This window comes from Electrophorus electricus, chromosome 3 (assembly GCF_041902795.1).
Source record: "Electrophorus electricus isolate QZ-2024a chromosome 3, ASM4190279v1, whole genome shotgun sequence".
Classification (NCBI taxonomy): domain Eukaryota; kingdom Metazoa; phylum Chordata; class Actinopteri; order Gymnotiformes; family Gymnotidae; genus Electrophorus; species Electrophorus electricus.
Window position 1 is genome coordinate 5,947,631 of NC_137499.1, and position 15,715 is coordinate 5,963,345.

At 41.4% G+C, this 15,715-nt stretch overlaps 1 protein-coding gene across 3 annotated transcripts; it reads right to left on the reverse strand.

The window, feature by feature from the left end:
* Nucleotides 1–8,103: 8,103 nt before the first annotated feature.
* Nucleotides 8,104–15,713, reverse strand: asb7 (ankyrin repeat and SOCS box containing 7). Of its 3 annotated transcripts, none has more exons than XM_035523535.2 (5): nt 15,593–15,713; nt 14,434–14,544; nt 13,688–13,944; nt 11,141–11,746; nt 8,104–9,667 (listed from the first exon to the last, which is right to left on the reverse strand). In XM_035523535.2, exons 3-5 carry the CDS (start codon nt 13,896–13,898, stop codon nt 9,528–9,530), a joined length of 957 nt encoding a protein of 318 aa, XP_035379428.1. In that variant the 5' UTR covers nt 13,899–13,944; nt 14,434–14,544; nt 15,593–15,713; the 3' UTR covers nt 8,104–9,527. The 3 variants fall into 3 exon arrangements, with proteins under 3 accessions (XP_035379428.1, XP_035377070.1, XP_081566149.1); XM_035521177.2 differs by having other exon boundaries at nt 14,626–15,611; XM_081710023.1 differs by lacking the exon at nt 14,434–14,544 and having other exon boundaries at nt 15,593–15,644.
* Between the last annotated feature and the right edge of the window lie 2 nt (nt 15,714–15,715).

Sequence of the window (15,715 nt, forward strand, 5' to 3'; positions counted from 1 at the left end):
TAGTTTTGTCATTGTAATATTCCAAATAGTTTTTGTTTTTTTTTAATTTGATGTATTTTAAGATTTGGTGGTAAAGCAGAGCATGTAACGATTATTGATAGTGGAAGCAGCTTAATTCTGACATGCATACATTGGTGGGTGTCTTCAAGATAACAAGATAACACTTTACAAATTCCCAAAGGGAAATTAGAGTGTTCCTGCATCATAAATGTTACAATTTTACATTTCATACTGGGTAAGTAGAAATGTAGACATAGAAAATAGAATAAAAACTGTTTAACGAGAAATACTACACAATATAAATGTATCTAGAAGATATGTTTGGGTGTGTACGTGTGTGCATAGCTATAGCTATTCTACAGTTATAGAGAGAAACTAGAGAAGAAGAGAGAGAGATTCAAACGTGTAGTGAAGTACACAAGGTTTACAGAGAAACAGAACGTTTTGGGCAGATGTCCTTCATCAGCTGTGCAAGCAAAGTGCTTCTGAATTTGTAGCAGGAGGAGCCAGTTTATATCTGACAAAGTAGATGTCACCACCTTGCTAAAACTCCCTGATGCAGTAACAACAAGGCCAAGGTAAATGTACTGCACTGTGTGCCATAAGGCAGCGTTGTCTATACTGAACTGGAGTTTGTGTTACTGTCGTCTGGATTTCTTTTTGGAAGATCATGATGTCTACCTTTTCAAGGTTTACTAGCAGGACCCAGTTCTGGCAGGAGTTTTCCAGCAGGTCCAGGTGTGGCTGTAAACCCTGTCACCTGGTCACCTGTAAACCCAATCACCTGTAAACCCTGTCACCTGGTCACCTGTAAACCCTGTAAACCCTGTAAACCCTGTCACCTGGTCACCTGTAAACCCTGTAAACCCTGTCACCTGGTCACCTGTAAACCCTGTTACCTGTAAACCCTGCCACCTGGTCACCTATAAACCCTGTCACCTGTAAACCCTGTCACCTGGTCACCTGTAATTCCTGTCACCTGTAAACCCTGCCACCTGGTCACCTATAAACCCTGTCACCTGTAAACCCTTTCACCTGGTCACTTGGTCACCTGTAAACCCAGTCCCAGTCACCTGTAAACCCTGTCACCTGGTCACCTGTAAACTTTATTACCTGTAAACCCTGTCAGCTGGTCACCTGTAAACCCTTTCACCTGGTCACCTGGTCACCTGGTCACCTGGTCACCTGGTCAGCTGTAAACCCTGTCACTTGGTCACCTGTAAACCCAGTCACCTGTAAACCCTGTCACCTGGTCAACTGTAAACCTTGTCACCTGTAAACCCTGTCACCTGTAAACCCTGTCACCTGGTCAACTGTAAACCCTGTCACCTGGTCACCTGTAAACCCTGTCACCTGGTCATCTGTAAACCCTGTCACCTGTAAACCCTGTCACCTGGTCACCTGTAAACCCTGTAAACCCTGTAAACCCTGTAAACCCTGTCACCTGTAAACCCTGTTACCTGTAAACCCTGCCACCTGGTCACCTATAAACCCTGTCACCTGTAAACCCTGTCACCTGGTCACCTGTAATTCCTGTCACCTGTAAACCCTGCCACCTGGTCACCTATAAACCCTGTCACCTGTAAACCCTTTCACCTGGTCACTTGGTCACCTGTAAACCCAGTCCCAGTCACCTGTAAACCCTGTCACCTGGTCACCTGTAAACTTTATTACCTGTAAACCCTGTCAGCTGGTCACCTGTAAACCCTTTCACCTGGTCACCTGGTCACCTGGTCACCTGGTCACCTGGTCAGCTGTAAACCCTGTCACTTGGTCACCTGTAAACCCAGTCACCTGTAAACCCTGTCACCTGGTCAACTGTAAACCTTGTCACCTGTAAACCCTGTCACCTGTAAACCCTGTCACCTGGTCAACTGTAAACCTTGTCACCTGGTCACCTGTAAACCCTGTCACCTGGTCACCTGTAAACCCTGTCACCTGGTCATCTGTAAACCCTGTCACCTGTAAACCCTGTCACCTGGTCACCTGTAAACCCTGTCACCTGTAAACCTGTAAACCCTGTCACCTGTAAACCCTGTCACCTGGTCACCTGTAAACCCTGTCACCTGTAAACCCTGTCACCTGGTCACCTGTAAACCCTGTCACCTGGTCATCTGTAAACCCTGTCACCTGTAAACCCTGTCACCTGGTCACCTGTAAACCCTGTCACCTGTAAACCTGTAAACCCTGTCACCTGTAAACCCTGTCACCTGGTCACCTGTAAACCCTGTCACCTGTAAACCCTGTCACCTGGTCACCTGTAAACCCTGTCACCTGTAAACCCTGCCACCTGTAAACCCAGTCACCTGGTCACCTGTAAACCCTGTCACCTGTAAACCCTGTCACCTGGTCACCTGTAAACCCTGTCACCTGGTGACCTGTAAAACCTGTCACCTGTAAACCCAGTCACCTGGTCACCTGTAAACCCTGTCACCTGTAAACCCTGTCACCTGGTCACCTGTAGACCCTGTCACCTGTAAACCCTGTCACCTGGTCACCTGTAAACCCTGTCACCTGGTGACCTGTAAAACCTGTCACCTGTAAACCCTGTCACCTGGTCACTTGTAAACCCCGGCACCTGTAAACCCTTTCACCTGGTCACCTGGTCACCTGTAAACCCTGTCACCTGGTCACCTGTAAAACCTGTCACCTGTAAGCCCTGTCACCTGGTCATCTGTAAAACCTGTCACCTGTTCACTTGCACCGTGCAAGACTTTTTTCTTTCCTGTCTCGTATTGTGAGTCCAGGGGTTGTAGACTGTTCCAACTGCCCTGCTAACTTGTTAATGTAAATACTGAACAGCTGCATCCTTGTCTCACTCCTCTCACCTGTGTGAAGAACTCTATATGGTTGTTACCAATTCTTTCCCCACACTTGTTTCCCATATACATTGATTTAATATAATAAACGTTATCTCGTACACCACTTTGTAAAAGTTCAATCATAATACAATGACTTGTGCTAAATCCCTCTCAACTGAAACATATCCAGTGACTCTCTTGAACCAACTTTGGCCTTGTGCTCTTTTTTCTTCCTCTCTTTCTTTCTTTCTTTCTTTCTTTCTCTCTCTCTCACTCGCTCGTTCTCGCGCTCTCTCTCTCTTACCACCCAATATTACAACGCCTCGCCATCCCAAGGAAGTGTACTTTCAACTAGCCTCAAGGCCTGACAATGCTTTTCGTTTTATAGTGTCACTCTATATTGCACGTCCACCCAGAAAACAAAACAAAAAATGCTATTTACAAAGAGGTCATCCAGCCTCCACGAGTGTTTTCCTCTTCAATGTGAAATCAAGTGATTATTTATAAACCGAAGACATTTAGCATAAAGGAGGTCAGGAGTAATAAGAGAGATGGCATGTGGCCCTGTATGAGCTGCAACAGTGCTGCAGCACAGACCTAGTCAAGCCCCAATGAGAACACTCGTTTGAAAGTCTGGGCAAGTACCAACATATACCATTACACAGTTATGTCTCTGTTTACTTCCTCTGACAAGCAAACATTGTGTTGTGCAAATGGGCAGACAAAATGGTTTGCATGTCAAGGGCTGCCTCAAGGAAAAGGGGGCTTCAGTTTCTTGGCCCATGCGATGTGATCTGTAGAATTTACATTCTCCAATAACCTGAAACATTATCACACAGTTATTATGCTATGGAGAGCAAGCCTGCTGAACGTTACATACATGGGAAATGAGCATTCTGCAATTCAAACACGACATGCCTGGTTGCACCAGATTCCTTTCCCCCTCATCACAGGTGAACTTCCGGGGGCAGTAACCTGCTCTTGGAGCTGTCCACTGCAAGCCAAATGGCCATTCCAACATAAAAGGATTCACACAAACAAGCAAACATAAAACCCTGCTTTAAGTACATTACAAAAACAGTTCTCATCACCAAAGTGCCTTTAGTCATGGCAACCTGAGCCAAATATGTAAAAATAAATAAATACGCAAACACATAAATAAATAAAACTTAGTACCCACAGGTTAGTTAGACCTAAGCAGAAAGAACCTAGTGCTAGCAAAGCATTGTCTTGTTTACCAACAGGCAAATAATCTTTTAAAAATCCTTGTCTCTTAAAGCAGATGACAGTCTACTCACGCAAGGAGATGATGACATCGGAAACATTAAAATACACGTAACGTTTAGCCAAATGATGCGTGGCCATGTATTTCATTGATATGCAGAATATGGAAAAGACCAAGGACAATGTAGACAAGAACAGCAAATCATGGCGAGGGTTTTTGCCTATCGATGAGGAAGATCGGAGCATGGAATGACAGTGGATAATCTGTCATAGCCTAGAGCCTTTCATAACCTGCATGTCATCTTTCACTTACTCTGTAGTAAGAAATGATGTTCTGAAAGTTAGTGTCATTGTGCTGAACCAGTATCAGCCAGGCTGTTGCTAATAATTGTGGTCTGAAATCTTACTGCCCAGAAACACTGTGCTGCCTTCATTTTGCACATAAATATTTGTGTTTATTTACATTTACACACATGCATAGAAAGATAGAGTTATAGTCTAAGAGTAGAGCACTTCTTTTTTGGCTTATTGAAAATTGTAGGTCCCGGTAGGTTCGTCACTGGAATAAACCTGCAGGGTACCATTCAGTAGTCTGTGAAACCTAGTCCATGAATTAGGCGTGCTTACCTAGAACGGTCTACATGGGTAAACACCCATGTAGACCGTTCTATAAGTAAACGCTCCGAAATCCAGTTATAAATGTTTTAGGACACATTCCAAAGAATCCGACCAATTAAAGGAACTGCAGTAGCGAACTCATCGATACTATAGCCATTAGGAGACAAAGGAAATCACCGGCCTAGAATGGAATGCCCCAGGTATTCCTCTAATCTTAAATCTGTTCATAGTCAGTTACCGGGCCATTCATTCTGCACCACATCATTAACGTTATTATCGCCTGCGCTCCGGTACTGTTAGGACAGACTCTCGGTCTTCCCACAGCTTTCTCTATTTCTGACTAGGTGCACCTGTACAAACCTCTAGAAATCTACAGGGCTAGCCTACACAACGCGGTAACGTTGCAGTAGCGCAGAGACACAAAGGCGCGCAGTGTTACAGGTCTCGGGCTCTCTGGTCGCGAGCTTTTCTTCGACCGGCCCAGCGGGAGGGAATTCCGCTCGTGGCCTTTTCGCTCCGTTCTGCTCCAGCACGCCGCGCATCTGGCACAAGAGCGCGAGCCCCAGCCAAGGCTTTCACCAGCCAAATGAAGAGCTGTTAAAAAACGGTACCGGAACAGCTGGGGGAGAGAGAGAGCGACAGAGCGAGAGAGAGGGCGACCAGAATGGTGGCTTTTGTGTTTCCCCCGGGCCGTCCCGTTAAGGGTGACCCGGTAGCGGCACATACCGACCCTCGAATCACTGTGGACCAGAGAAACACACACAGAGAGAGAAAGATGCTGGTATCAAGGGAGACAAGAACCAATATGTTTTCATCACAAGAGAACATTAATAATTGTTCGTGGACAACTATGGATTAAATGAACACCAGAACTAATGATAACGGCAATTTACAATTTGATTGACAAGTTTGACCAGGTTGCCCGACTGATCAATGGTAAGAATGTATAAGTCAATGAAAAGTATTTAAAACCACTTAAGCTATTTAAATGACAAACCCTTGCATTAAAATAGGCTGGAATTAATGTCTATAATTATATGCTAATCCTTGTAGCACAAATGGATTAACAATCAGTCAAAAATAAAAGATATTCTGCAATCTTATGAGTAAACATTCGATACTCCAGCACATGAAATGGCATTAGTAATGGAATTTCCAGCACAGATCTTAGTGTTTCCTTTCTGCAGTAGCATCACGTTCAGGAAATAAAACACGGAGCATTACAATAATACGTAGGTCTCTGGTTAAAGCAGTGGGGGTGTAAAAAACAAAACCCACAGCGCACTACTAGAGCAACAGACAAATATCTAATGTAATACGGGGAGGTGACGGTAAGACCTGCTGTTTTATATCAGGCCTATTTTTAAACAGGCTAATGGTTTGAACATATCAGTCATTCAACAATTTTAGTGCCATATTTATTAGATTAATTTTCCTTACACTTAGAAATGAAAACATTAAAATGACACTAAAATATTTATAAAATAGTTAGCTTTCCCTGCATTTTTCTAAAATGCAGTTGATGCAGTTTCATTTTGTAAATGACAGGGGTTTTGGTTGATTGGGTTACCACTGGCATAAATTAAAATTAAATTTTAGACTCTCTGTAACCAAATAAACCATTAAAGTGATTTTTGAATTTGTTTTATAATATATATATATATATATATATATATATATATATATATATATATATATATATATATATATATATATATATATATATAAAAATAAATGTATTTATTTATTTCTCACCGAAACTGATGTTTTGTGTTACATGATCATACTAGCATGTCTCCCAGAAGTGCGAATAATGGCCTTCAGGATAATCACTTCAGTCCCTCTTCCTATGATCTGATAAAACAGTCAACAAAGTTTAGAGCTCTGATGCATCTGCTTTGCATGCCCTGTTCCATGGAGGTCCTGTCCCACATTCAATCAGGCAGGGCACGCTCAATCCCGGATCTTTTCCTGTTCTGCAGAGATAGGCCCAAAGACAGGGAGTTTCCCTGGCTGCCAGGGTTGGGCTCATGGAAGACCTGTATTTTTAGCACCGGTTAGGACACCATCTTTCCAGCAGACCGTATTGGTCTCCAACAATAGCTGCATTGTGCTCCATGTCTGCAAGGAAACATGGGCAACAGAGAGATGCCATTGTTTTATCATGTAACGTTACCTGTGATTCGATAAACGATAGCACCCCATGTTTTTTGTAAGAGGAATCCACAAATATATCACCGCCTGTTCTTAGGTCACCTCAGCTTCCCGAGTCCTGGCAACAGCCCCAGTTGCACGGACTCAAAGAGAAGAGGGGAAAGCAGAGACTCCTTTCATTTAAAAACTGCATTCCTGGGAACTACAGAATTAGAGTTACAGAGAAAGAGAGAGATGAGAATGAGAAGTTTTGCACACAACACTGCCCATGTTAAGGTGATACACATCGTCTAAGGGAGGGTGGGGGGAGGCACTAATGTTATGCCAAGCTGTCTCATTTAAGGTGTCCCCTGCATAGAAATACATATGACGCCACTGAGATCAGCAAGGCAGGGGTGGGGAGCTCTTTCTAAAGTTCTGCCAGCAAAGCAAAGCTGTAATATGCATGTGAAACCCAAGAGCCTCGGGCTGACATATCACAGCAGGATCTGCCCATGACCTCTAGTGTGGACATTAAGAGAGGTTTATAGAAACAAATCACAGATCATGTGAAAATAAGCAATTTACACCCAGTCTTAGCAGAATACATCTAAAATGGTGTTACTTTACAGGACTGCACTACACAAGTCAATACACCAAATATCACCTATGAAAACAAGAACATAATTGATTTAACAGCCTTATACTGCATAGATTTTATTAAAAAGCCACCAAACTCTCAAAACTGAATTCAAATGAATGTGTAGGATACAGTTACTAATGCTGCAAAAGTAAACAAGGACATTATGATATTCATTTATTCACACAAGTTTACATTCTGAACTAGGCAAACAGCAGGTTATGTACATTCAGTAGTTGTGGCGAATATTGCGGAAGACTTTTAAGATTATTTAAGACGCAATCTGAATTGAGCTTAAGTTGTTCTGCGAAAACTCATAAGCTTCCTGGAATTCGGTCATGAAATAAAATACGCTGTGGTTGTAAGCATTCATGCGTACACATTTTATATATATATATATATATATATATATATATATATATATATATATATATATATATATATATATATATATATATATATATATATATATAAAAAGCCTGAATGCACACATTGAAATACCATCCTTTAAAAAGAACTAATTTGACTGATCTCCAATGCCACACCCTTATTCTTCAGTAATAGCAATGGCAGTATTTTTGCTATGCATTTATTTTCTGATTGAATGCAAAAATCAACTCAAGGTTTACCAAACTATGCAATCTCATTAAATATTCCAATGTTAAATTCACATTCATCTGCTTTTGCGCACACACACACACACACACACACACACACTCTAGAGGGGAGGACATACTTCTGTTTAAAAACATTAAAAATGGACTTTTACAGATACAAGGAAGACGAAACTAAAACTTAGTTTAGATTAGTTGTAGTTTAGTTTGTAATCGGACAAAACTATCCCACTTTGTTGAAATTATAATTTAATAAGAAATGAAAAAAAATGTGCACTTTTTTTGAGCAGTTTCTAATTTTCACCTTAAATTCCATCCATTCAAAGGCACAACTTACAGCTGCAGGCCTTACACTGTGGGAATAACAATTTTTTCCATGTACTGTGTTAAAAACAAAAATCTTAGAGAGTGAAAATTATATTTCACATTTCACTGATGCCAATTGGCTTTTGACTATGGGTGTAGATCCAACCCCTTCACCCTGGCTCCCTGTGCAAAAAACAAACACTGCCCCCACCAAACAACCCCAAATTTAACAAAAGCAAAGCAAAACCAAACCAACGCACCACAAGACCATTCAACCAAGTCCTAAACAGTTTGATAATACAAGAGTTTATATCTTAAATAATTCTAGAAAAATATTCGCTGTACATATGATACAATTATATACATAGTGTAGTCCTTGTGGATGATGTGTATTTTTGTACATGCTTATAATTAAGAAATCCAAGACTTCATGTATGACTAATGGCTAGCTCTTTTTTTACATTTATATTTCCAACATTTCCCAAACAACACTAGCACCAATACTCGCCATCTGAAAAAGTGAAATGGCAAATTATAGGAACTCTTGATTTAACAGAAAATTGAACTGGATTAAAGCAAAAGAACATTACAGAATTATAACCAATCTGTGATCAGTCCTGGGTAGATGTAGCACAGGACATCGGTTCAAAGTCCGATCACAGATTTTCAAATGGACAATTTTAGTCAACATTACAGTGCAACATCTCAGTTTGTTAGATAAAATATCCAGTACTTAATGCAACTATAGTGGTGCATATTCAAACTTTGCCAAACCTTGGAATGACAAGTAACTGCTCAGACAATGAGAGGGCATACTCTGCACAAGAAAGGGGAATATATTTTCTTTATCTAAGGTTGATTGTAACCTCCAAGTTAGAAATTCTTCTAAAGGATTAAAAAAAAAAAAAAAAATCATTTGAATGAAAGATTTGACTCATTTGTTTTCACCAAGGGACAATGATTAAAAGATTTAAGCTCAGTGTCCATAACATTAACTTAAATTATTATTCACTTGGCTATATTTTGAATTTATCCAAATTCAAAATCCATTAATTGCAGAAATACATGCTTACAGCGTTGTATAAAACATCTGTTGCCAGAGGTTGAAAATAAAGAGGAAAACAAGGGTTTGCATAGTCTTCTATAGGGAAACGGTTCCTGTGCTTCTAGCCAGAGGTTTTAAGGCCTTTGTCAGACATTGTCAAACTTGTGTTTTAAATAGTCTTTCATGACCTTGGCAATAGGCAGGTCCTCCAAAAACTTTAAACTCTGAAGACCGATGCACTGACGAATCTTTATCCGGCACAAGTCCTGCAAAGTCCTGGGCTGGCCTGAAAAGAAGGGGGAAAAAAATTGACAAGGTAAATATGAAACCTGCCTAAAGCATTAATATTTTTGGTAATTAATTTACAACCATTCCTTACATTCCTTTCCAATATAGATATGACCAATACTGGGCTTTCCTGGAGAAGAGAAAAACAAAAAACAAACCAACCAACCAACCAACCAACCAACCAACCTCAGCCTCTAAAATAACCTTCAAAATTAACCCCCAAAACAAACCAAAAAAGGAGAAAAAACCCTAGATATACATACATGGGATGGCACTTCAGATGTCAAGGTGACGATTGCTTTTTTAGCCTCGGGTTACTGCTTAAAAAGTCGTCAAGGTCATCAGCTTTGCCACCACCCACCAGCCCACAAGTACCATCTTGAAGATGGTAACGAACCACCATGAAGTCATTATCTGTTCTAATGACCAGACTCGTTCTGCCCACAGACAATGTGGCACAGACACAAATGAAGGCAGCTGGGAAAACCACTATAAAGACCCTGCTGGGGCCCATCTGCAGACCTTGTCTTCTGTCTTTCCCAGTGCCTTACATTATTATAAAAAAAAAAAAAAAAAAGAAAAAAACCCACCCAAAACTCTTTTACATGTCAGTTATGGTTTTGGAGACCTTACATGACTGGGGGACACTTAAGAAAGGCGCTGAAGTGCTTTTTATAATCGATAACTGGGCTGAAATGCGATCAGGCTCATGGTTTGGGCTGAATAGGGGGAGCCGACTCCGCAGTGCATGAGGGTCAGGGGCAGGCAGCTTTGATATGGTGATATCAAAGTTGAAGCAGAGCGCAGGAATGTGGCCATTGTTGTCTACTAGATCATTAGTGCTTCAGGTAACACGGCTCCCTTTTCTCAGACACTGGATTGTTGGGGGTGGGGGGCTCATTATAGCTGTGCGCTCAGGAGGTGACGGCGCAAGCCAAGACCAGGGTGCCTTTAGATCGGGCCTCTGCTCAACTTACATGCTCAGAGAGCTACTTTAGCAGCAGTACTTTTACTTCCAAGGTTTGGGGGTCGTTTGTTTATATGTTTTTTATATATATATATATATATATATATATATATATATATATATATATATATATAAAATCACACACACACGCACAAAGTAATAGAGATAAAGCTAGACTTTAGCTAGACAAACTTTAGATGATAAAGCTGGAGTTGCTCTGTGGAGGGGAAAATAAACTGAAACTAAGAACTGCAGATTCATGGCCACGCTGGTTGTTTCATGCAAAGTTTCAGCATAAACATCAACTTGAGCATCTTGCATCTAACATCTTTACCAATTAGTAGTGGCTATTTAATGAAATATGGGCTATTCAATGCCTATACTATGTAATTGGTAATTAATTATAATTTGAACTAACATGGTGTCTGAAAACAACTCGGCAAGTTTCTAAGGATGCAACCCAGGTAAAAAACCAACAAACAAAAATGATCAACAGGAACCTACGTGTGACCTCCTGTAGGAAGTCCAGGCAAGGTCGGCTGATGGCGGACATGCTGACGGAGACGGCGACGGGCGTCTGGCCCTCGTAGTTGCGTGTGTTGGTGTCGGCGCCATAGGTATAGAGCATCTGCGCACACAGCACGTCGTCGCGCAGAGCTGAGAGGTGCAGTGGTGTCTGGCCGTCCTCCAGCCGGCCCAGGTTGGTGTCGGCGCCGCGCTGCAGGAACATGCGGCAGTACGAGTGGTTGCCCTTGATGACAGCGTAGCGCAGCAGGAAGCCGTTCTGGATGTCAATGTTGGCGCTGTGGTCGAGCAGAATGCGCACGCAGCTGGAGCGCTCGCGGATGATGGCCAGCTGCAGGGGGGTGGTGCCCTTGTCACTGAGTGGGTCCACATCGGCCTTGAACTCCAGCAGCAGACGCACAAACGAGTCGCGGCCGTAGTGCGCCGCCACGTGCAGCGGCGTCCAGCCGTCGTTGCTCTTGGCGTTGATGATGTCGCCGCGGTGCTCTGACTCCAGCATGAGGCGGGCGATGCGGGCACGGCCGTGCATGGCAGCGTAGTGCAGTGCTGTGAAGCCGCCGATGAAGTCCTTCACCGTGGGATCCGCTGGGTTACACACACACACACACACACACACACACACACACACACACACACACACACACACACACACACACACACACACACACACACACACACACACAGTTACATTTCAGTACTGCATGGAGACACAATGAACCTACAACCCAACACAGTACTGCTATTGAAACAAAAACTCTAGAACTTCCATCCACGCTTTCATAATACTGTATAGTACCATCATGATATACTGTACTACTTCACCGTGATTCCTTTAGGTGTGAAGGCACAAATGCTTTGGACATCGGGTGCAAATCTAGAACCACTGAGAATTTCAAATGAGAACAATGGAATATTCTTTTAACTAATCCTGTCATTTGATTATTGGCAGTAAACATTTTTTTTTTTACTCAGATGGCTCATAGGGTACAGCTGTAATGCCGAAAAAGCAAAGCTGTTCAAAGAAGTGGCATATTACGCCGTGTCATTTCACTTTTGCATGTTCAAGAACTTAGCGAGTAAGCTACTTTCATAGCGCCATCTAGCCTCTTGCATAAATCCTTGCATTCTAAATTATATTCATAATTTAAGGATAGGGTGCATAATGTAAGGCACAAACATTTTGATGTTCAATGAAAAATCTTTCAGTGAATTAAAAAAAAACTGGAAAGATTTCACATTTACAAGGATACAAGGATAAATGTACAGTTACAAGAAGTTCCTATAATCAATATGTTCACAAAACTAGACCACTAGACTCAACATATTACAAACCTGTTTAGGTTCCAGTTCAGGTATAGCTGTTTCTGTGAAAATAATCTTTACCATCTTAAGTCTCTCTAGTCTAGCAAAAGTGTACTGCTTCAGGGGTGCTGTGAATTATAGTTTCTGTAGTAATAAACATAAATAAAGGCAAGATACAATGATAAAAATGATAAACTGATTTTCTCAATACTGACTGAGGCAGATATTGAAGTCAATTGAAATATTATTTTGAGTCTAAAAATGATTTGAAAGATAGCTGAGTGCTCTATAATGTGTAAACCAAGGCCGGGCTTCCCAAAAGCATCATTACAAAAAGATAATTGCTAAATGGAAGAGTGAATATCAAGCAAAACACTCACTCTCACATTAGACTTAATACTACGATTGCATGTTTTATGGTCAAGGCTTAGTCCATTATCTATAAAACAGGGCTTTCCTCCGACACGTCTCTGAAACGCGGCCCAACTTCTATGCATGCATCTAGTTCTATTTGTAATATTTGTTGTATTTTTTGTAGTTGAATGTGTTTCCATGCTTAATTTTGTACTTGTGGTTTCAATATTCATTTTGTATATGCTCACATCATCTTTACCACTACTGATTGCCATTTGTGCAATGTGCATGAGTGGACTAGGACGGTCTTAACATCTGTTTATGATGCGTCACCATATCAGCAAATACATTGCTAGAATGATTTAAAGCTGGTTACAGTTAATTATGCAAAAGTGCTTTCTCCAACAGGACCTCAATTTGCATCAGCCATCAAAAACTTATTGTCTCATTATTAATCAAAGCTGATCCCACTTCATGTTTGTGCCTTTCTCCCAAAACCTCTTTTGCCAGTCATTTAATAGCAAAGAGAGTCATTTCCTGAAAGTCACCTGGAGAGATGCAAGATACTGTGACCTATTTAAATAGAGCAAGAACTGTTTGAGTCTTTGCCTTAATCCACAACAGAAACAATGTTTGGTAATGTAACTGAATCTGGTCTCTTAACAGTGAACAGGATAGTAAGAAAGATATCTTGCTTAATGCCACTTTTTAACATGCCAGTGTGAAAGATTCATATAACTTGTGACTCCCCCACCTCTATATTTCTAACAGGAGTAAGCCATGGTTGTCTCTCTTTGCCATGTTCAATCATGGCAAGACCTGGTGAGTTTCCCACGTGTGAGCAGTCAGCTGAGCCTCGTAGCTTCGTACCTCCGTGCTCGAGGAAGACACGCACACAGCGCTCCTTGCCCTTGGCAGCAGAGAAGTGGAGCAACGTCCAGCCGTTGGCGTCGCGGATCTTGGGTGAGTAGCCCTGCTCCAGCATCTTGCGCACAGTGTAAACGTCGCCGGCTGCCACCGCTGCCTGGATCTGCAGCTCCTCCTGGAGTTCCGGGTTCCTTCTGCAGTGATGGTTCAGCATCCTGTCACATCTCGCAGAGGGTCAGGGATCAGCTGCTCCTGGATGCCTATGCACACACACAAAGTTCCTAAACAGACTTTTATTTAGACAGTAAATATTGCTAAATGACTAGAAGCTAGTGTGTTTTTTTTCTGAGGGGGTGCTCCTTTCATTATTCCTCATGTTACTAATTTGGAACAGCTATTCCTGCAAAAAAATAACCAGTGTACATAGGTTTATTAAAGTCACTAAGTATGCTAAGACAACATACTAATCAATAAATAGTTCCAACCAATGAAGCCTTATATGCTGAAATATTCAGATATATACATGACCACAGCTTTGTTAAAAATATACATGTTGAAGAGTACTAGCCAACTATCCTTCAAATACATGTTTCTGAGCCAGCCAAGATTTATAGCTATAATATTTAGGCGATTTCGAAATACAAACAATGTAAGGTTTTAATAACCTTAATAAAGAGCATACAACACTAAGGCAACTTCAACACCATGCACACAGCAATGTTTACCGCTGATATGGTTAAAAGATTTACCCTTGTTTAATGTATAACAGTTCTGAAAGACCCTTTGTGTTTTGGGCCCATTCTTCTGTCCAGTCCAACCAGCATCAAACTTCGCGTGTATAGTGGCAATAACGTAAAAACCTATTAAACACACCATCACAAGTCATTATCTACAGTGGCAACAAGATATTACAAGGATTACAAGAACAACAAATTATTTACCTATTAAAACTATTCCCGGTAGTAAAGTTAAATCGTGGCTTTGATATGGTACTTAGGAAGGTCGCTATTTTATTGCTCGCCGGTGACAAAATCCGTCCGATATCAGGCAGAAATCGATCTTTGTAATTGTTGGCTAGCTAGGTACATGGCTAGACAACTAAACGTCATTCAATTAGCTAGCTAGCTTGCTAACAGTTAGCTTTCACAGTTAATACTATAAACTGGACGTCACTAAATGTGTAGAGTGAACGGATTAATTCAAAAGTACGGAAATACTGAGTCTCCATAATATAGGTTAATCCTGATACTGTGACCTTTGCTGTTTAAAGTGAACTCTTATAAAACTCGTACTATGCATACCCAAGAATCTGGGCTGGCCAGCAGGAACAAACAATGAATTGTTATACGGCTAGCCGGCTAACTAACCCGGCTACGAGTTAAGCCTGCTTCCTACCCAGCTGGGTAGCCTGCTAGTCCTAGTAGCAAGCAGGCTATTTTAGCTAGGGTTAGACGAGATTGAAAACTGTTTGCTACTCAATTCAGGAGAACTGTAGCTTAAGCTTTTTTCGTTAATATAAATTAAGATATCATTATATAATTACTGTGTAAACATTTGGCACACACACAAGTTCACACTCTCTCTCTCTCTCTCTCTCTCTCTCTCTCTCTCTCTCTCTCTATATATATATATATATATATATATGTATATAAACAGACAGCTATCTTAGCAGCTACCTGCTCAAAATATAATTTTAGCTAGCTAGCTACTAATAGGTTGCTTTAACCCCCTATAAGGCTGGCAAGCTAGCTCTCAGCCAAAGACTGTCCACAGCTGCATCCTATTTCAAGTTACAGAGACTCCTTGAACTAAGGCTTGCGCATACATTTGATTGCATTTGGTCGGGTTATGTTGCGGCGACAACAGTACAGAAGAAAGTAGTAGTAAAATATTTTTAAACGTTCATACTTAGACAGAATACAGCTAGCTCGCTAGCTATCGCCTTCGAGTACGGGTGCCTGCAACCAATCAGCACACAGGAACTAGGAATTCGAGCTGTCAAATCCGCGTCCTGCCGCAAAAAAAACCGCC

Coding starts and splice junctions, on each gene's coding strand:
- asb7 (XM_035523535.2), bottom strand. CDS start 13,898: ATGCTGAACCATCACTGCAGAAGGAACCCGGAACTCCAGGAGGAGCTG. Junction 11,747..13,687: donor TGTCTTCCTCGAGCACGGAG/GTACGAAGCTAC, acceptor TGTGTAACCCAG/CGGATCCCACGGTGAAGGAC. Junction 9,668..11,140: donor CTTCCTACAGGAGGTCACAC/GTAGGTTCCTGT, acceptor CCTTCTTTTCAG/GCCAGCCCAGGACTTTGCAG.